This window comes from Lipotes vexillifer, unplaced genomic scaffold (assembly GCF_000442215.2).
Source record: "Lipotes vexillifer unplaced genomic scaffold, Lipotes_vexillifer_v1.1 scaffold112, whole genome shotgun sequence".
NCBI lineage: Eukaryota > Metazoa > Chordata > Mammalia > Artiodactyla > Lipotidae > Lipotes > Lipotes vexillifer.
In genome coordinates this window covers 289834-312596 of record NW_006776285.1, presented here as the reverse complement: position 1 = coordinate 312596, position 22763 = coordinate 289834, and the positions used below count along the sequence as shown (strand labels likewise).

At 38.2% G+C, this 22763-nt stretch overlaps 1 protein-coding gene across 1 annotated transcript in view; it reads right to left on the bottom strand.

The window, feature by feature from the left end:
* Positions 1–22763, bottom strand: part of ADGRG6 (adhesion G protein-coupled receptor G6) — a 137421-nt gene that overhangs the window by 12327 nt on the left and 102331 nt on the right. The window contains 7 exon segments of the mRNA XM_007472165.1: positions 7512–7795; positions 9932–10028; positions 11209–11477; positions 12415–12542; positions 17176–17282; positions 19039–19084; positions 20756–20875. Coding sequence (XP_007472227.1) covers positions 7512–7795; positions 9932–10028; positions 11209–11477; positions 12415–12542; positions 17176–17282; positions 19039–19084; positions 20756–20875 — 1051 coding nt within the window.

The following is a 22763-nucleotide window of genomic DNA, read 5'->3' as shown; positions in this document are numbered from 1 at the left end:
AACCAGATTTTATGCTAAAACAAGAAAAAAAAAAACTTTCTTTAAATGAACAGATCCTAACCAGTTCTCTACCTGCTCATCCCTTGCCTTCCTTTTACCTCCATCTTTCACTAACCAGAGGTTTCTGCTCACTTTTAAAAATAACTTAGACCAATATATGAATTCAAGATATCTTAATTCTCAGCAAATCTTGCAATTTTCTCAATTAAAATAAATGGCCTTTTCCATTGTGATGGAGGAAGGGCGTTACAGGCATGTGGGAAAGAGGGCCTGTCTGTGAGTCCTGGTAGGAAGGAAAACATAAGGAATTCCACCTCGCCAAGCCCTCCTAGAGAAGCACACCAGGGGCCAAGGCTAACTCAAAAAACAAGGAGAAGGGACACCCAAGAGGGTGCTCTAAACCTCTAAATGTGGAGTGAGAAACACTCTGAGAAATCACATCAAGTAGTGGGTTTGAAAAAAAAAAAAAAAAAGCTTCCTTCTAAAGTACTGGCTTTATATCCAGACTGTATGGGCTTCTGTTTAATCTTGGTCTTTATAAGAGCTATTTAACTATTTATTTAGGAAAAAAAAAGATATCCTTACATTCAATATTTTGGCTAGGAATTTGGCTCCCACATAGAATTCATTCTCTTAGGTTGAGTTTTGGCAGAAATATGTGGAGCAAATGTAAAACAAGTAACCAAAAGGATGTTCTCAGATCTCTAGCCTGATTATCAAAAGTTTTTAAAAAACTGCCCAGGAACAGCTTCCCTTGGATTTGAAAATAAGTGCCATACTGTAAAATTCAGGGAAACATGTATTGTCATCCTTTTACTAGTCTACAAAACCACTTTCAAGAAGTCTGGTGAAGGAAAACAAAACAAAACAAACGCCTTAGGTGCTCATTTCCTAATGAGTTCTTTACCAGCTAAGGGCCATTGACGCTTTCAGCAAGGCTCATCATCAATACATTCTGACAAACGACCTAAGCTGATTTTTCTAACCCTGGATAATAAAGATCCAGAAACACAATGAAGGGGAAGACTGCAGATATAGATAACTTTTCAGACTGTGAGATGGAATCAATCAAGAATTAATCAAACAAGGTGTTTGGGCAAAAAAGGATACATGGTCTCGATAACTGATCTTTGACAAAAACAATCTAGATAACTTCTGAGCTTCCCAGCAAGCCTAAGTCCAAATCTTCCAACAGCTCATCTGTTTTGTTGTCACACAGACGTAGCCAGCTGGCTGTTGGGCTGGGGAATCTCTAGAGTTTATGACTCTCTTTGGGAACCTCTTGAATCCTCCTTTCATTCGACAAGGTGCCCTTTAGAAAATTATTTCTCTGTGGCACAAAATGTCTGCCAAAAGATGAGTAATTTATTTCCTTGCAGTGTGTAATGTCTCGGCCAACATGATGCCATTTCAGATGCTAACGGGTTTAAAGGTGGTTCATCTCTTTACCCTGGCGCCGATTCACCGTGTGTGTTATACATGTGATTATGGCCCAGCTTAACCGTCAGGAGGCTCCTAACCCATAATTTTATTTAATTTTCTTAGTTTACCAATAAGATTAAAATAATAATGATAAATATATTTCTATAAATGGTTTTTGCTGAATAAGGGTAAGAGAGTAAATTTCCATTTATTCATTAAATGTACCTTTATTAACAATCTTTTTAAAAGGACATAGAGACTCACTTCCTCGAAACTTTGAAATAAAAAATTGAAAGGGCAGTAATTTGTTTTATTTTTTTTGCTCATGCTTTGTCACCTAATAATGTGCTTTTCTGTTTTCATATATGCTATGTTATAAATATTACACTGATCTTATGTAAGTCATTAACTCTTCTAAGCCTGTTCTTCATCTGTAAAATGGAGCGAATACCCTTTTTCTTGGGTACCTACTTTTCAGATTTGCTACAAGAATTAGATCACAGATGTCGCATGAAAGGCTTTGTAAACCACAATGCACTATGCAAATATGTTATTTCTGTTGCTCTAGGAATCTTAATGTTACTGAATGAATTAATGGCATACATGACCTCTGAGTAGACTGATGATACCCTTCTGTGTTCGCCAATGCAGCTTCTGTTTGCACAACCATATGCTGCATGGTATTATGCTGTCATATATACGTACAGAAGATGGGCTGATTACCCCCAAAACAATCAATATTGTTTCATGTGCATGGAAAACTAAAGTTGAAGGTTAAGCTCTCAGTATGGGGCTAGACTTTAGATCCTGATGAACTTGTCAAGAGAGTTAAACCTCTCTATATACTGGAGAAACCTAATCTAATCAAAAGTGTCATATACTGGGCCTCCCTGGTGGCGCAGTGGTTGAGAGTCCGCCTGCCGATGCAGGGGATACGGGTTCGTGCCCCGGTCTGGGAGGATCCCACATGCCGCGTAGCGGCTGGGCCCGTGAGCCGTGGCCGCTGAGCTTGCGCATCCGGCAACGGGAAAGGCCACGACAGTGAGAGGCCCACATATCGCAAAAAAAAAAAAAAAGAAAAAAAAAAAGTGTCATATACTTTTGTACAGTAATGGAAAAAATATACATCCCGAGATACTGTTCATTGTTTGTATAATAAGCAGCAATGTGTACAGGCTGCATCTCAGAGCAATAAATCAATCCTGCAAGCACATCAATATCGCCAAGGGATATAGGTGCCCAAGAGGACTCTGGCCAAGATCTTCTCAGCAACCAGAGAATTGTCTTTTACTTCTTTAGGATGAATTACATTATATTTCTTGAAGTACAGGCTAATGTTCTCAGGCATGTGAATTATGATTACTTTCATCAAACATCTGTTCTCTTTTGAACAGCAATTTGTATACCATATAATTTTCTCAAGTTGTATTCTTTAGAAAAAATTAAAATTTCTAATAAAATGATTTGTCACTTTCATCCTGGGAAAGTAGCAAAGATAGTAAAAGGAGTTAGAAATATAATTGTGCCACATTGAGAAGGTATATTTATCTTTTCATCTTAGAATAAAAAATTCAGTGAAATGATTAATATATAACAATCAAATGAAGTAGGTAAGAAAAAAGAACAAAGCAATATACTGTGGAAAATTAGAAAATAATAAACTTGGTTTAAGCCTGGATTTGAGTGACTTCATTTGCTTATTCAAGTAGGTAAAATTTTAGTTAGAGCCACACAGACTATAAGAATTTTATCATATCCAGTTACCATGATTTTTTGGAATTAAATTGTATAATTATAAGTGTACCTAAAAAATAAAAATTCATATAAAAATAAAAATACATATTGAAAATAAACAAGAATAAAACATCTAAAATAAAAATACATGTATAAACTTTAATATATAAGCTATACAAATATATGAGTACTGACATAGTTATACATGTATATGTCTTTGTACACACACACATACATACATACATGTATTCCTAAGAATCCTGAAAGATAAAATGGATTTTTAACATCTTTGAACAAAACTTTTAAAGACATACACAAAAGTGAAAAGAAATCTGTTACTAAAAGCCACTCCTCTGATACATGTGCCCTGACACCACTGCTCAAACACATCTTGTCCTCACAGGTCCCACCTCCGTAACACTACAGGGTGACTTGTGACCTTGCTGATTTTAAGATGTTCAATTATAAGCCAAATCTGAGAAGGTTAAAATTTACTTTGGCATAGTTGTAGGTTTCAGAATATTGCATTACATTATAGATCTTTAGCCACTGCTAATTCTTATAATGACAGGCTTCAGTTCACTACAATATCGCATTAACATGAAGCTTTCTTTTTTTTTTTTTTTTTTTTTTGCGTTTTGCGTGCCTCTCACTGTTGTGGCCTCTCCCATTTGCGGAGCACAGGCTCCAGACGCGCAGGCTCAGTGGCCATGGCTCACGGGCCCAGCCGCTCCGCGGCATGTGGGATCTTCCCGAAACGGGGCACGAACCCGCGTCTCCTGCGTCGGCAGGCGGACTCTCAAGCACTGCGCCACCAGGGAAGCCCTAACATGAAGCTTTCTTATCCTAATCACTGCAGAAATAAGAGTTTAATGACCAAGCCAATGATAAGTGTTTTGCAGTAGCACACTTTCTAAATTTCTCTTGACTCTGCTCATGTATCTCTAGCTCCCCCATTCCCACCATAGTCTAAAACACCTTACCTTACCTGGACCATTGCAATAGCCTCTCATCTACAGTCCCTATTGGGCTGCTCTAATCCATTCTCTACATTATGTCCAACTTCATCTTTACAAAATGTACATCTGCTCATAACATTCCACAGGCCTAAAACCTTTCAAGGACTTCCAATTGCCCTTATGAAGATCAAAACAGAGACCCTTCTGGTCTAGCCTTTGCCTCCCTTTTGTGTCACACCCACTGCTCTGTCACTCTCCTGCTCTTTCTGGGTTCTCAGCTTATACAGTCTTTCTTTTCATGCCTTGAGTACGTGCTATAACCACCAACTACAGCAAATTTTTTGCACATGAAGTGCCCTCTACCTGAAACAGTTTTCCCTCACTCCTACTCCCACCTTTCCTCTAGTTAATTCCTATTGATCCTTCAGATTTCAGCTTAGACAATGTGTCTTCTGTCATGTGCACTCTCAACACCACCATGTACACTTTACACAGTGACGTATTGGATTAACCTTAGTCTCTCCTACTACAATATAAGCTCCATGAGACAAAGGGATCAGGTCATGTTTTTTTGCTGGAATAAAGAATATTAGAAAGAAGTCGACACAGTGTAGTTCGCCTAAGTTCAACATGCATTCACCGAATTGTTTCTTTAAACTGTCTAAATTCTACACGCTTCTCTTAATAAAGCATATACCTTTAACAACCAAGTCTCTCATGGAAGGTTCTGAAATGATGCAAATAAAAACCATTAAATGACTTTCCATAGTGTCCTCTGAAGCTTTTGTACAAGGCTGGCCAGTAAGGAATTGTTAGACTCATGTGCTCTGTATCACTGTCTTTTAATTTAAATTTCCTTTTTAGGAGGTGTTTTTGATATCATTGGATGTGCAGAAATCTGCTCTGAATTTATATCATTTAAAATCGGCCTTAAAAGTCAGCGATTTATGAAGAACACTCACTCTATGATGGTTTACAACATTTTTCCCTCCTGAGAGAAGACCTACGCTGGGAAAAATAAAACATCCCGATTCTCATTAATGGAAACAGAGCTGAACAGACAACTGTAACTGTTGAAGGTTGCTGAAACTGCCAGGAAATTCTAAAAGCAAAAACAACGTTGGGCTGGCAGATTAATGTGCCTTTCATATACAATCCTGAAATATAAAACCATGGAATTTTCTAATGTTAATGGACATTTTTGTCGATATTTGTCTAGGCACTTTTATGCTGTATATGATAGAAGAGATTAAAAAGAGGAAAACTCACTTTACAAAGGTGGATCCCAGTGCAGAGGTATTCATAGGCTACCTCGTCAGTTTCCAACTTCTGGAGGTGTACTTGAGGCTTATTATTTTATTCACTAAAGATAATGAGCCTACATAGTTCCTCTGTTATGGAAGAATGAATCTGAATAAAATTTGCTCAACTAATTAATGCATATTTATGCCGGAGGAGTCTCAGATTGAACTTAGGCCATTCCCAAAGCCCCTCCCTTCTTCATCCACCAATCCAGTTACTGATTCAACAAATAATTATTGAGCACCTTCTAAGTGACAGGTTTTTCTACAGGAGCTCACGAGCTAGTAGGAAACATAGGAGGAGAAGCAAAACAGATATGTATGATGCAAAGCAGTAAACACTCTCCGGCAGGTAAATACACACCTGTTGGGAGCTCCTACCTAGGCATCTCTCCTGGTGAGAAGCACAAGCCTGATTTCCACACTTTCCATCCCAGCTCAGATTTGTTCAACTTTAGTCAGCTCTTCCTTCCCTAGACACCTTCAAGTGTGTGACCAGTAGCTTCAGGTAAGCCAATAATACTGCCCTGCTCAGAAAGATTCCAAACTTTGTCACCTCATTCCTACTGGAGTGTGGGCTTCATGGTGCTTCCAACATTAAGGAGTTTCATCAACAACACAGGGCATATCCAATGTCTTATAGAATGTTATTGAATTTTCAAAAAAATACTTTATGTTCACTTAAGCTTAAAAGTTAAATTCATCCTAAAAGGGAACCCTCCTACGCTGTTGGTGGGAATGTAAGTTGGTGCAGCCACTATGGAAAACAGTATGGAGGTTCCTCAGAAAACTGAAAATAGAATTACCATATGATCCAGCAATCCCACTCCTGGGCATATACCCGGACAAAACTATAATTCAAAAAGATACATGCACTCCTATGTTCATAGCAGCACTATTCACAATAGCCAAAACATGGAAACAACCTAAATGTCCATCAACAGAGGAATGGATAAAGAAGATGTGGTACGTATACACAATGGAATACTACTCAGCCATAACAAAGAATGAAATAATGCCATTTGCAGCAACATGAATGCAACTAGAGATTATCATACTATGTGAAGTAAGTCAGAAAGAGAAAGACAAAAACCATATGATATCACCTATACGTGGAATTTAAAACACGACACAAACGAACCTATCTACAAAACAGAAACTGACTCACAGACATAGGGATCAGACTCTCGGTTGCCAAATGGGAGAGTGGGGAGGGAGAGGGATGGACTGGGAATTTGGGGGTGGTAGATGCAAACTATTACATTTAGAGTGGATAAATAACAAGGTCTTACTGTATATCCAATCTCTTGGGATAAATCATAATGGAAAAGAATATTAAAAAAAAGAATGTCTGTATGTGGATAACTGAGTAACTTTTCTGTGCAGCAGAGATAGGTACAACATTGTAAATCAATTATACTTCAATAAAAAAAAATTTTTTAAAGTTATATTCATCCTACAGTACACTAGGGTAGGTGTTACAGAATCTGAAGCATGACAGTAAGCTCCTTGAAGGAAGCCTTGTATTTCTAACCAGAGCAAGCCATTTGTTAGATTGTTGAATTGACTGCCATATCTTATGAAAAAATAAGCATTTCTGAACTAGATTGTTGTTATTTTTTCTGAAATCCAAGGAACCAAGGAATCAAAGTGAATTGCTCTGTCCCTGCACAGAGTCTAAAGATTCTTCTGGCCAAGAGCACTATACCCACATGGTTCCATGGAGAACACCAACACTCAGCAAAACTGTAAAGAAAGCAAACTTCATCTGTGCCTCTCTTTACACTTCCCGTTGGTCACCTCCTTGCCTATATCCACTCATGCAACAAGATATATTTATTGAGCACCTACTATATTCCAGGCATACTTCTAGGTGCTTGGTATATATATATCACTGAAAACAAATAAACAAACTGACGTTCTACCTCTTCTCTCCATTCAAGGCCTTTTTAACGAGTACCCACCCTGTGCCTGGAACTGTGCTCAGCACTTGGGGTAGTGACTTAGAAACAGCATGGCATCTGTCCAACAGTGAAGCTGTTTGCAAATATGGTAAAATAGAAAGGGAAAATGGTGCGGTTACCATTTATCTTACCTTGTAAAGAATTGAAGATGGAGAAAAGGTACATGAAAGGGACATTCAAAGGTCCCCAGGCAAAGAAAGCAAACCCCCACGTCATGCCCAGTAGAAACGTCAGGCTGACCACACTGCGCAGGTTCCTTAGAACCTCCTCGCGTAGCGTCCGGCTGCTCCTTTTGCCATTCCTCCCGCAGATCTGCACCATCACCACAATGAACATGGCGACATTCAGGAAAAACATGAGTCCAAAATACCCGGCACAGGTCACATAAAATATGACAGGATCTTTAATCCAACAGCTTAAAGGAGAAGAGACAAGAAAGAATGAGATTTATCATCATGCCCTGTTTACCTAAGACTCCTCCTGGCTTAGTTTGGGCTTCTGCAGATTTCATAGCTGGGCCTTCCTCAAATGCCTTTAGAAAGTCACTTCGTTTTCTTGGGCCTCAGTTTTTTCCTCAATGTTTACATAGTTGTTTTTTTGTTTTTTGTTTTTTTTTGGCTTTGTTTTGGATAGTCATCCTCTTAATACCTAGTTATTTAAGTCAACAGTTAAGAAAACAAGGTGGTCTCCTGAACTCTGACTTGGCATGAAGACACTCTGTTTGGCTCACCCCAAACCATGTCTACCCCCTTTCTCTTATGCACCTGCACTCCTGAGGGTGGGAAACTTTCTCAGTCTCCGTTGTATTTAAAGGAGGGCCACGTGGACATGGTTCTACAAAATGATAATGGAAGCAGAGTCTGCTAAGGGATTTTTGACACCTATTCTTGACAGACTCAGCTGGCAAAGCCCTTATTCCTTCTTTCTGCTTCAAACATGAATGCAAGCTCTGCAGCTGTAGTCATCATCTTATGTTGAGGAAAGGAAGGCCAAGAGAGCTGTAGAATTGCTGGCCCTAACGTTTTCAACCACAAAATTAATGGCAGTTGTTGCCTTCTTCCAAATCTTATCATGTCTTATCATGTGAGAAGAGTAAGTCCTACTTATTTAAGACACACATAATTGTGGATTCCATTACTGCGGACAAAATAATTCCTATTAATATAATTGGCTTAGTTGAGGCAAGACCTTATTGTAGAACTCTGATATTCTTATGCTGACACTTCTCATACACAATTAAAAGGCTTACATCAATCATAACATCCTTATGAGATCAGGAAGGATACACTTGATATTCAGAATGATATAGATTGGAAAATAGATGAAAGTAATTTTAAAGGGAACTAAGAGTAAAATTAAAATACTGCAATTTGTAGATGCCCCAATGCCTAACTAATACTATGGAAGTTCTTAGGTACCAAAAAATATTAGAAGAATTATTTAAGACAATTAAATTCATCTTAAAATTCGAATGTAAGTGGTCATCATTTTGGTTGTGTCTTTCACCGTGGAACACAACCTTCACAAAGGCAAAAGCTGTCTTGAACATCTTTGAGTCCTATAACCTGATTCCTGGCATATAGTAAATGCTCAATTAATGAAAGTTGTTGATGGCACAACAATTTAATAAGTCGTACTTTAAAGTTCTATAAGAGTTGACTCACATACTTTTTAAGTTCCCTTATTTAGAACATATGTGTTGACTTCTACTTTTAATATATCTTATTTTAAAGGTCCCCCAGATGACACTGCTTGTCCCTGGAGCTTTCTTTCCATATGGAAGTTCCCCTAGAATCTGAAATTCCTGACCTAGATCCTTTATTTCCCACTAGTTCTCGTGGGGGCTTTGGACTGCTACTTTGGAAATATAAATGGGACGGCCAGGAGGAATGGAACAGGATTGGATACTGACTGGATATAAAATTTTTATCCATCCATGAAATGTGCACAGAAATGTGGCATCACAGTCAGGAGTAAGCTCTTTATTCATTCAGTAATTCATTCAATCAACAAATAACAATATTGAGTACCATGTACTACATAAAATATAAGAGAACTAATTGCCAAAACTGAATAGTTTAAAAATCTTAGCTTCAGTGACCTCAAAATCTGAAGGGAATTTTCCAAATTATTCAAGATCCACTCTCTCCACTTCCACACAACACTCATATTGGCACTGAATCCTTCACTGCCCGATGCTGCTACTTAACTCTCTCGAAGATGTGTGTGGTTTAAGGAGGTGGGAACATTACAGAATCTCCTCAGATAGAATAGGTCTTCTGTGTCTAGAAGATAGTATCTTATACTTATTCTGAATTCCCCCAGATGAGAAAGCACAATATTAATGTGGAAAAGCAGCTCACACAGTTCAGAGCATTCAACTGAATTCATCTGTGGTGTAGCAGAGACCTTGGCAAAGACATGCAAATACACTTTAACCTTCCAAAATAGAGGCTCACTCACTATTGGGATGGAAACTCACACTAAACTTCAGCAAACAGAGGATACATACTCATCACAAATAAATTCCCAACAAGCTTTTATTACTTACAATTCATCACCTTGTTCTTTTCCATAACTCTCTTTTCCATAAACTTCATTTTGGTTTCTGCTTGCTAGAATAATGGACACAACTAAGGCAGGCAGACCTGTTATAACAAGACCATGATAGAAACAACTTTTCTGAAGCATCTGAAGACTGCTTTATAAGACTGATAATGGCAAGGGGGAAAAAAAAGAAAGAAAACACTCCATATCATAGAATCAAATTTCTTAGAACAGGCAACTTGGTTAAAAACAACAATAAAATCCCTTTTGTGGTGTGAAACATACAACTTTAATTAGAAACAATCTAAACCTACTCTTAAATGACAGATATTTAAATATTCTGTTTGCTTACTGGTACCCACTAGAGTACCAGGACCTGATTTATACTGTATGCTGCGCCAGAAAATGTAGTTTCATTAATGACACCTGTCAGACTGCCTGAGTTCAGGTAAGAAGGTAACTACAGCTTCATTTTGCCCCTTTCTATAGAAAGAAAAGTCTTTAGAAAAAGTTGGGGGGAAAACAATGGGGACATAAAGTCTTTATAGTATTTTCTCTCAAGAGAACCAATATAGTATTTCCATGTATATTTCAGTGGGGAAACGCTATACCACCTGAATTCCCTGAAAGGTGCTTTCATTGCCTCCTAAGGTGGTACTGAACACCTTGGAAACATCTCATTTCTACATGGCTATCTGAAAAAGAGATTTGTGAGAAAGCTCTAAAATGCCTGGCCCAATACAAAACCCAGATAAAGGAGCCCAATGAGAAGACTGCAAACAGGCTAACACAGCTGTCCATGTGTGGCTGAGGAATCATGGTAAGAAGCTCAAAGCAAGAATTCTGTCAGTATTCTGGTTGCACACACAAAAATAACCTTCTTGCTCAGGTTTCCAAGACATGGGCATGTGTTTAGGGCGAGTAGAGTTAGGAGTCTGAGCTGGCCTTTCTATTTTGAAATATAATAGAAATGCACCACTGTCTGCCAGCTGCCTCTTCAGACTTGCGTGGGCTTGCTCTGGACACAGGAAATAAGGTGGTGGTGACTCAGGAGAGCAAGGGTTTTTTCCCTTTACTCCTGACTTTAGTGAAGAATGTTGAACAGTTTTTAAAAACACCGTTCTGAGGAAGCCCCTTCCTTAGGTTATGTATATCACATCCACATTATTCACAATTTTGAAGTTTCTTTTAGCAGTGCTATTCTTTAAAAATAGGATTTTCCTATGAGAACCTAGTGATTTCCATGATGGAAAAAAAGAAAACAAAATTTAGGAGGCTTACCCCAGCCAATGATGCAGAATTTCAGTATGTATCGGCGAATGTAAGTGTTAAATACTTTAACCAGAGCAATGTACATATGAATCGCTTCTAGCCCCATCCAGGTAAAGGTAGCTAGAAGGAAGAAATGCAGCAGGGCTGCAATGGCCGTGCAAAGTCCATCCACATGAAACGAGGTGATCCAGCCATCCAGGAGGAAGAGGAGATTCAGGAACAGCAGGGCTGTACTCAGGTTCATCAAGATTTTGGAGGGATAATCCCTTCGTAATTTTCTTAAAAAGGACAAAAGAGAGATATACGAGAATAATATTGTAAATAAATCTTTTAAGCACAGGCAGTAAATTCGTATCTTATGCGGCTCTGCAATAGCCTAGGTAGTACCATCTTTATGACATGGTTCCACTAGGAGGAGGGCTAAAGATATAGGAGTATTTGGCAAATTATAAAGACTTTTTTAAATACTAATTTTATTTCAAAACGGTTTCCAAAATTTCTAATTAATTGGTTACAACAGATTGATTTTTTTGTTTTGTTTTGTTTTGTTTTGTTTTGCGGTACACGGGCCTCTCAGTGTTGTGGCCTCCTCCGCTGCGGAGCACAGGCTCCGGATGCGCAGGCTCAGCGGCCATGGCTCATGGGCCCAGCTGCTCCGCGGCATGTGGGATCTTCCCGGACCGGGGCATGAACCCGTGTCCCCTGCATCGGCAGGAGAACTCTCAACCACTGTGCCACCAGGGAAGCCCAGATTGATTTTTTTAATCCAGGAAAAATTTTAGATTTATAAAAAATGATATCTTTGTTGAAAAACAATTTCCCTAAAATTTGTTGAAGTTTCTTGATTTTTAATAAGGTCAGGATCCTTTTTTTAAAAAAAATTCCTGTTTCAAAACCAATTTTATAAGATTTGTGAAGCAAATGTTTTCATCTTTTACCATGTAAAGAGCATTTCATACAACTGTTATTTACTTAAATGCTAATCATCTCTAACAGGCTTAAATACATTTTAAATAGAAATATAGTAACTATAAATTAAGATTCTAAAGGTGGGAAATTCATGATATATCTTATAAGAAATCTGAACATTAAAACTGAACCACTGTACGTAATTCACAAAGTGTATATGTGTTTTTAAAAGCTGAGGCAATTCTCTTATTCACATTCTGGGACAGTTAGCTCTGGATTTGGCAGATAGAAAAAGAAAATACTTACTCAAAAGCCACATATGTCAGGAGGGTAGCTGCTGAAAAAATAGCAGATATTCCACACCCAATATTGGTAATGAAGGTGAGGACTTTAGTGTTTTTTGCATCCAACTGTGAGGCAGTTCCTTGAAGGTCCTACCAAAAACATGAGAAGCAGTTGTAAGAATCTCTCTTTTCATGAAAACGGTGTTTTGTTTTATTAGAAAGGTCACGGATAGCACTTAGAATCTCAGCTCAGTCTTAGGGGCTAAAAACAACAGTGTAAATCAGGACACGCGTACCTCGTTTTATTGTGCTTCCCTTCATTGTACTTTGCAGATACTGCATTTTTTACAAACTGAAGGTTTGTGGCAACTCTGAGTCAAGCCATTTTTCTAACAGCATCTGCTCACTTCGGGTCTCTGTGTCATACTTTGGTAATTTTCACAATATTTCAAACTTTTTCATTATTATTATATTTGTTATGGTGACCTGTGATCAGTGACCTGTGATGTTACTGCTATGATTCACTGAAGCTCAGATGATGGTTAGCATTTTTTAGAGCAATAAAAATTTTTTAATTAAGGTATCTACATTGCTTTTTTAGAGATAATGCTATTGCACATTAACAGACTATAGTATAGTATAAACATAACTTTTATATGCACTGGGAAACCCCAAAATTCGTGTGACTCATTTTCTCTCAATATTTGCTTTATTGCAGTGGTCTGGAACTGAACCCACAAAAAAATCTTTGAGGTATGCCTGTACTGGAATTTCCGTTTATTGCACTCTTGTGGATCACTCCATGAAACAAAAATGTAGCATTATTTGAGAGAGTTGCACATGTTTTTTTTTTTATCATTACCCTGTTACCCAAGCTCTTTGCACATCAGTATAACTAGAAGAGCAAAACCACTGGGGCCCTAACAAACTGGAGAGGAGGTCATTGTCTTGCATAATAAATGACCAGACCCTTCCTATCGTTTGCAAGGCTAGGGACACAAGTGAAAATGGAGGCCACCGTGGCCCTGTGACCAAGCCTTTACGTGGGCCCTGGGTTCTTTGATTGGTAGGGAGGGGCTCAGCCGAGACAGCCAGAGGCTGGTGCTGGTGTGTGGCTGCCCAGTCAGAGAATAGTGCAGAGGCTCTTACTGTGGTCATTTCAGAGCTAGGTATGTATCAGGTGGGGTGGTGTCTGTTTTTTTGTTTTTTTTTTGTTTTTTTTTTGTTTTTTCATAAATGAGAAGCCACCAAGAGTTTGGGGGTCATAGTTTTTTGATACCTATAGACCTGAAAGGGTGCCACTTAAAAGTGTTAGGGGTTGTTGTGAGGGGAAAAAGTAAACATTTTCTAGCATGTGAATACTGAAGCCTTAATTTTAATTTCACTGTGCAGAGGGAGGCAGACTTGCAAAGTCCAGGCCTGGTAGGAAAATCTTTCTTTTCTTCCTTAAATGTAGAATTGGGTTAGGGATAAATCTTGAATGAAGACCAACCACTCAAACCTTGGTTGGAGGAGAAAGACATCTCCATTATGCAGATGTTTGAAAACGGAGCCTTCTTGGAGAAGGGACATATTCCAAAAGGAATATCTGGTTTAAACTTTTAGGTCTCAAACTACGAAAAAAGTTTGTGTTATAAGTTTTCATTCTATAATGTTAACTTTCTTTACTTTTCACCAAAATGTCAATAAAATCTGCTACTGACACAAAGACCTCCAGGAAGTGGTATCTGTATGAGTGTATTCATGAGACAGGGCTCAGTTCCAGGTTTCGCTGAGGCAGGGAGGAGCTGGTAACAGGTTCCCTGTAACACCAAGAAATGCACAAAGTGATGGAATTCAGTGGGCGCGGAGACTCAGGTCAGAGAGGACCGTCCCTATCCTCCAGGAATCCCTCAAAACACTGGGAGGAAGTGGGACTCCCACGGCACAAGGGATGGGTTTTGAGTCAGTGCCTCTTGACTCACTGGTAGCTTTTACCCCGACCAACATTTTGGTTACTCCAGGATTTGACGAGGTCAGAGAAATACCTTGGGAACCTCCAAAGGACTTGTCATTACCTCTTGAAAAACCTACGGCTCCCATTTAGATGAGGCAGTATACTTGCAAGTCACAATTAAAGCCACAATTTAAAATGTAAATTGAAAAAAATAATACTGTTCACGGTTATACATTTACACACAGTTCTCATGCTGTTTTATACTTTAGGAGAATGAAGAATATGAAAATATTGATTACTCTGATTTAGCCAACATGAGAATGTACTAATGTTAAAAATATGAAAATCAGTTTTACTACAAATAAATGTAGCAGAGGATATGAAATTTTTCATACATTTGTAGATTAGAAGATATAATTATGAATCTGGGGTATGTTTTTAAATTTCTCATGTGGTGAATGTGTCATGGAGCAAGGTAGACTCTGGGAATATCTTACACAAGTGAATACAGCGTTTATACATCAAGAAAGACTCTTAACAAGGTTGTGGTGGTCTGGAAAAGCTGAAAGGATATGGGCACATCACCAGAAAAGATAAATTCTGGGAAGTTTTTCTTCCAGAAGTTTAGAATCTTATAAAAGCAGCCACAGTGGAAAATGGAAAAATAGCACTGAAAAATGCACATATCCATATACATGTAAACTAATTATTTAATCAAGTGACAACCGAAAAAGTAATATATAATTACAAATTCATAACAAAATTTAAACAATATTTGGAAAAACTAACCATTCAAAGTAACAGGAAGCCAAACTTTGGTTACTTATAGGTCACCTCTGAATAGTGACTGTGTTACTGTTATCTATTTATCTAATATTAGACTTATGATACACACTATCATGCTCAAACACACATGCAGTTGAAATAATTCAATGAATTAAGCTAAATCTTACATACCTGAAAGATTAATGATGCAAAATAAGTGTTTTATGAAAGAATGATGCTGTCACTTTTCAGAAAAAAGAGAATATGGAAGAAAACTGAGGGTTTTATTTTTAATTACTTAGGGAAAACATGCTATAGTTTAATTGTTCATTTTCATGGTCTGGCAGTAAATGAAAACATTTATATTTTGGGAAAGTTAAGTTATTTTTTATGACTGTCCTTTTTTTTTTTTTTTACTGTTTTTTTTCCCCAGCTTTATTGATATATAATTGGTAAAGAAACAATTGCACATAATTAATGTATACAATTTGGTGAGTTTGAACTTATGTATACACTTGTGTTAACATCACCACAATCCAGGTAATAAATATATCCATCGCCTCCACAAGTGTCTTGTGTTCCTTTTTCATTTGCTTTTGTTTCTGAGGTAAGAAAACTTAACATGAAATCTACCCTCCTAACAAAATTTTAAGTGTGCAATACCGTATTGTTAACTATTTTATATAGCAGATCTCTGGAACTTACTCCCCTTGTATAACTGTAACTTTATATACTCATTAAACAACTCCCCATATATCCCTCCCTCCATCCCCTGATAACCATCGTTCTATTGTCTACTTCTATACCTTTGACTATTTTAGATGCCTCAAGTAAGAGGAATCATGCAGTATTTGTATGACTGTCCTCTTTTTAAATGACTTGGTCTTATCCCTCAGAGCTTTAAGTACTGGACTGTCAGGAAAAATACAACGTGCACGGTTGCTTATATGACAATGGCCATTTACATAGGCCAGGTAGATCCATGAGCCAATCACTGCATCCCACAGTTCCTTGCTGTTTCCTTCCAGTGCCACAGGAAGTAGCTGTAAGATTTAAGGGACGGGATAAACATATCTTGATGTCTGTGATTCGAATTCGAAAAGCTTTATTGCCTCAGTACACATTACTCCCATCTCCAACTAAAAAACAAATTTGGTTTGATCCCGCTTATGGAAACTATACAGAAACAATGGCTCTGTTATGATCTGGAGGGTGTACTTCGCACCAGGAAAGTGTCTGGAGACACACAAGCATATCAGGTTATAAGGTAAAAGGTGTAAGTCTGTGGATGTAGTCGCACAAGTTGCTGGTTGTAAGGTGGCTCTTGAAAATTTGGTGGGCTGAAAAAACAAATCAACGCAATCTAATTTCTGCTTAAAACTGTAGAACAGGCTGGCTAATGAGATAAAACTAGGGCCAAGGGAAAGAAGGCATGAAGAAAGAAAGGAAAGAATGATGAAGGCCTAGTGGTGAGTGAAACGTAACACCCATCATCTCCATTGCAGGCTTGAAGCCTCTGTGCTATCCTAGTCACTAGTCTAGCCTAAAAGGCTGTGATCTCTAGAGAGGGATTGCAGTCATTTGGGGGTAACAATTGGATCACCAAGCACAGTACCTGGTACAAAGTAACATTCAAACATACAAGTGATAACATATTATAAGAAAGACAGTTTTTGATGAAATTTTTCATAGCACCCTTCCATGTTAGTAAAACCCGACATTTTCTTCCTCTTTAACTTTTCTGTCTCTCCCTCCCTCCCTCTCTCTCCATCTCCCTAACTCTGTTTATCTCTTAATTCAAGGGTTTCATGGTGATTTTCTTGTTTCTGGGATTATTTATCATTACCGTTAAAGCCAAAGGAAAAAAAACAGTAAGATTCGTCTCTATACTTATCTTGCACTTTTTAAATATATGATCTCTCTCAACGGATTCTTCATCAAGAATCAAGATTCAGGATACGCTTGAAAATTATCAGGAAAAAAACTCCCCAAACACGTAATCTAAAAAGGTGGACTCACAAAAAGAAATATGCCTTCCAAAATTATGTCATTTCAAAATGTGTTTAGATGTTCCTCCCCTACCATCAGAATCCCAAAGTGGGTCAGGTGGTTACACAGGCAGACCGTCTCGCTGGCGTCTGAATCTTTGTGTGCGACACATCCTGAAGTGTTCCAAAATCCAGAACCTTCTGAAGGAGGAAGTCAACAAACAGTGTGAAAATAACAGCAGGAATAACATTCCTTCTCTGTAATGGATGAGCTTTCCCTTGGGGAAATATGCCTCAGACTCTTCTGCTTTGCAGTTTGTCTGTAACATGGATACTATCCTGAAAGTTGCTAGTACACAAAATAATTTCAATTCCTGGGATCATAGAATGTTAGTGCTAGGTGGTCAGTCAGAGATTAGGTGGTGGTTTTCACCTGTGTTCTACTGAAGTGTTTCAGGGGTCTGCGAAAAATTCAGTTTTTACATTTTAATACATTTTAATATTTTAACATGTATTTTACTTATTTAAGTATATTTATAGACATATTTATTTAATAGATTATATGTAATATAAATATATATTTAACATAAATATATTAATATATTAATTGATATATTATTTATTTAATATATATATATATATATTTTTTTTTTTTTCTTGCGTTATGCGGGCCTCTCACTGTTGTGGCCTCTCCCATTTGCGGAGCACAGGCTCCGGATGCGCAGGCTCAGTGGCCATGGCTCACGGGCCCAGCCGCTCCGCGGCATGTGGGATCTTCCCGAAACGGGGCACGAACCCGCGTCTCCTGCATCGGCAGGCGGACTCTCAAGCACTGCGCCACCAGGGAAGCCCTATTTAATATATTTTAAAGTCAACTTCCATAAAAAGAATATCCCTTTTCAAATATGTTATAGACTAACAAAGTCTCTAGAGATCAGCACAATTTTTTACCCCCTTGGTCAATCTATATCTCTGTGAAGACATGAGAACAAAGAAGTTCAGCTTCCTTGGAACATGCTACTATGTACAAAGCAGCACAGAGACAACTTACTATAAATGCCTTTAACACATCTTATCTGACTTTTACGGTATGCTATGGAATATGAACAACTCATATATTTGAAGAGTATTTGAAGACTACAAGGTGATATCATTTTTAACTATGTAGCTAGTAAATCAGGATCTTCTCAAAACTGCAACTAGAAACCAAACAACAACAAAAACTTCCCAGCTAAGATAGGAGTATCAAAAAAAGAGGTTTGGGACAACTTCAGGCTACAGTTCTGAGGAGCAGCCTGCACTGGCGCTTGTTTGATTGGGCCACCATAATCCCACTGGGGAACCCCAAGGGAAGGTGACCCTTATAGGGCAGAGGTGGGCGGTTTTGCCACTTCCCTTCCCTTCACAGACATCTCCACACTTCACACCTAGTGATTACCCTTAATTCTGCCTTTCTCTCTTGACTGTCAAATGTCATTCTGGAGGCAGTTCAATTCTTTCAAGTAACATGTATCCATTATAACCATTCCTAGAGTTACAATCCTCTAATATGATTTCCCCCCATAATCTGTGGTCTGGAAGCTGGATTTTAAATTGCAGGCCTTATGCACATCAAATACTCTCCTCAGAAGTGTCCTAGAAGAATGTGGTCAAATGTATATTGACATTCATCTAAAAGTAGCAATAAAAACGTATGCTATAGTTTATAAATAACTGAAATCAGACGTGCTTTGTTTAAAAAAAAAGTCAAGTCTGCCTATTTCTTCTTGCAATGAAGAAAAAGTTACAGAAATTAGAATTCACTTCTCAAGCTACCTAAACTAAATTTTGCAGCTCAGTTGCCCTCACACTTACATTGTGACTCACTCTGATTTGGGATGGAATTAAAGAAAACGGGGGTGTCTAACAATGTTGAAAATTCAGTTGTTATTAAGACAGCCAACATTTTAGAACGTACCGTTTTTGTTCAGATCCCAGAAGGCACAGATGGGACGAGGCACAGCCTATATTAACATAAGAACAAACATGTGAAACTGTGTTTCAAATAAATGAAAAATCATACAATTTGAACATGGGAAAAGAGTAAAAATGCTAAGGTTTTCACAAAGAAATAGGTCATAATTAGGTCATAATTAGTCACGGCAATATGACCAAAGAACAGCAGGCAGCTTAGGGGTTTTGCTCTCACAGACTTCAAATGGAAATCAACTACAACTGCAGAGGGATCAGGTTACCATTTATCTGCAGGTTACTAATTATGTCTCATCATAAAGTGCAATTCTCAGCATTTAGCAAGGCTCTTTACACTAAAATTTCACTTCATCTTCAAAACTCTCCTTTATGACTAGGTATATGCCCAAAAGAACTGAAAGCAGGGACTCAAACAGATATTTGTACAACCATGCTCACAGCAGCATTATTCACAATAGCCAAAGGTGGAAACAGCCAAAGTACCCATCAATGAATGAATGGATAAACAAAATGTGTGTGTGTGTGTGCATGCGTGTGTGTGTGTGTGTGTGTGTGTGTGTGTGTATGTGTATGCAATGGAATATTACCCAGGCTTAAAAAGGAAGGAAATTCTGACACATGCTATAATATGGATGGAACTTGAAAATACCAAGTGAAATAAGCCAGTCACAAAAGGACAAATACTGCATGATTCCACTTATATGAGATACCAGAGTAGTCAAATTCATGGAGACAGTAGAATGGCAGTTTCCAGGGGTTGCGGGAGGGGCGACGGGAGTTGTTTCATGGGGACATAGTTTCAGTTGGGGAAGATGAATAAGTTCTGGAGATGGATGTAGTGATGGTTGCAGAACAACGTGAATGTATTTAATTCCACAGAACTATACACTTAAAAATGGTTAAAATAGTAAATTTTATGTTATGTATATTTTACCACAATAAAAATTTTTTTATAGATGAAGGATCTGAAACAAAGGAGGCCAAAGGGTAGAACAGGGAAGTCTCAGAGGTTTCGTGACAAAGCAGGGCTAATTCTTAGAGGACTTCAGTTCCAAGCCTTAGTCCTTATCAGCCAGCTCACTTCCTGCCTGCCTTCCTGCCTGCCTAATGGTCAAATCATGACTGGGAACGTCTATAAATCAGGGGAAAACTGTGGTTGGGCCATTTAAGACAATAAGAACCCCACATAATTTTATCAAATAAACAGATGACAGCAAGGGTAATGAAGCAAAAAAAAAAAAAAAGCACAACATTTGCCAAGATTTTAGACAACTGCTAAGCTCCCCAAAAATGTCAACTCTCTTCTGTTTCTCCCATTTCCCTTCTGCTTTCCTAGTTTCAGTAATCTCTGACTTTAAAAAGACAACCAAAACCTTTAATGACACAACTGTGCGTCTACATCTAAGTTAGCTGAAGTAATTATACGTTGTTTCTCAAAAGGTGTGACTCTTTCCTTCACTCTTACTCTCCTTCAGATGACTGAATCCTAGACAAGACTTAACTCCCCCCATCCCACCCCTGCCCTGCCGCCACTGTTCACCAGGACATTACGGCACTACCTGACTAGCTGGTCTCGCCTTTGTGGAAAACTGCCCCCTGCAAAAAAAGTACTAGTTACTTCTAATCATATATTTTTAAAAAGGCCCCACAATTCTATCAAACAGTCTGCCTCTGTTCCATGGCTATTTGTAGCTTTTCCTTACCTGAGTCCTTGTATGTTTGATTTTAATTCGAACAGGATCCTTCAGATCCTGGATAGTAATGTTTCCAATACTGCATGCCATCACATAACTCACTAAGGTGCCTTTCTTGGTTCCTACATCCTTTTAAAGAAAAAAAAAATTGTGTATTAGTCAGAAGTACACACTTTTATTTTATTTTGGTGCTCCAAAATAAGCAATCTGTCAGCACTTTTTACACTTAAGATCTTCAGTTATAGAACATCCTGTTTATAAGATCAAATTGCTAGCTTTCCTGAAAGAGCTCTGCTATTTCCCTTATTACAATAAATACATTGAGGGAACAGTATGAACCAATGCTGTAAGGCGATGTTCATAAAACTTCATTCTTCACTGTTGTGGCTGATGCCAGCCAGTTAAAATCTGAAACAATGCAAACCCACAAATAATACACACTCATAAAAAGCTATGAAATAATTAGATCATTTCCCTATCCTAAAAAATAAATGAAGTTGTTTTCCTTCAGAGAACTACCAAGGAAATATGGTGTGAAAAATAAAAATCAATTCATCTGTCATGTCCATGACAACAACCTGAGTGTTTACTAACGTAAACCTAAATGTAATTCTACTGGATTAAAGCCCCACCAGAACTTTTACCATCTCTGGCTGCACACTTGCTGGCATCTGTAGCTTCCACTTCAAAGATAAGGATGTCAGGAAATCAAATTAGTGAATCTGTGCTGCAAAATGACTGGGACCAGTAGACTGTTTCTCCAGCAAGACCATCATCACTTTCTCCTCCCCTCTGTGTTTCCTGTTGAGCCTCCTGAATTTCTCTACCACAGCTTATAAATCAGCTGTTTTGGAATAATACAGGATTCCTTAAATGCTACCTAGCTCTCAGCATCCCGAATATAGTTTTTTATTACATTTGTGTGGTCTCTCTCAATAAAGTGGCTATGGCTTGGGGATACCCAGCCTTTCCTTTAAAAATACTCTTATGCTGTTCCCTGTGTGAGGGGAGTACCATAGAACCCTTACATTTTTTTCACTCTGCCATAAATTTACTTTAAAAACCAAACATATGTTTCCTAATAATGTCGCTGATTGGGAGATGCCAAAGGAGAAAGAAATGATTGCGTGAGAAGATGAGACTCAAAATGAAACTGTGACAGATTCTTACAAAGCTAAGACTTCTCCCAACTCCTCTGGCTGGGCTCCACCTCTCCTCTCAATGGCCCCTTCCCTGCCATTCACATCATCTAACACCTACTACATTTTTCGTATTATTATTATTATTTTGGCTTCATTGTACAGCATGCAGGATCTTAGTTCCCCAACCAGGGAACCCTCTGCCCCCTGCAGTGGAAGCGCCGAGTCTTAACCACTGGACTGCCAGGGAAGTCCTCTTGCATTATTTTTAAAGGCGACATTGTTATAAGCCTCAGATAACTTTAACAAATGCAGTTTTACGTGTTTGTAGCTATTAAATCCTTCAGAGCAATTGCATGTAATTACATTCTTAATCTGCTCAAAAATTTTATATAGCTTGTTCTTAAAGCATTTGCTGATAACATTTAAAAATTTTTGAGTTAATGACTGTAAATGATTCCATGGTCCTCCTTTTACTTCCCTGTAGCCTCCTTTGCCATTCCTCTAAACATGACGTATGGTGCAAGTCTTTTAAAAACATTTCTACTGGCTTTGAAACTTGCAGTTCTCTCTTGCATAAGTCACACTGTTTGATATACATAGGTATCTTCAGTTTAATAGGTAACTTTTATTGAAAGCGCTCAGTGAAACTGCTCAGAACGAGTTGTACTTTCAAAGGCAACCAGAGGTCACCAGTGTTTGCTGGCAGGGGACTTTCTAGTATCTGGAAATGATGCCAATAAAAACGATAATATGTGCTCAGCACAATGCCACCCTACTCAGGGGATGTGGGAAGGCCAAAGGTCATTTGAAATACTAATGGGAAAACTGATTAAAGCCAAGAATGCTGCTCATTATGTAAACAGTGCTTCCTGCTG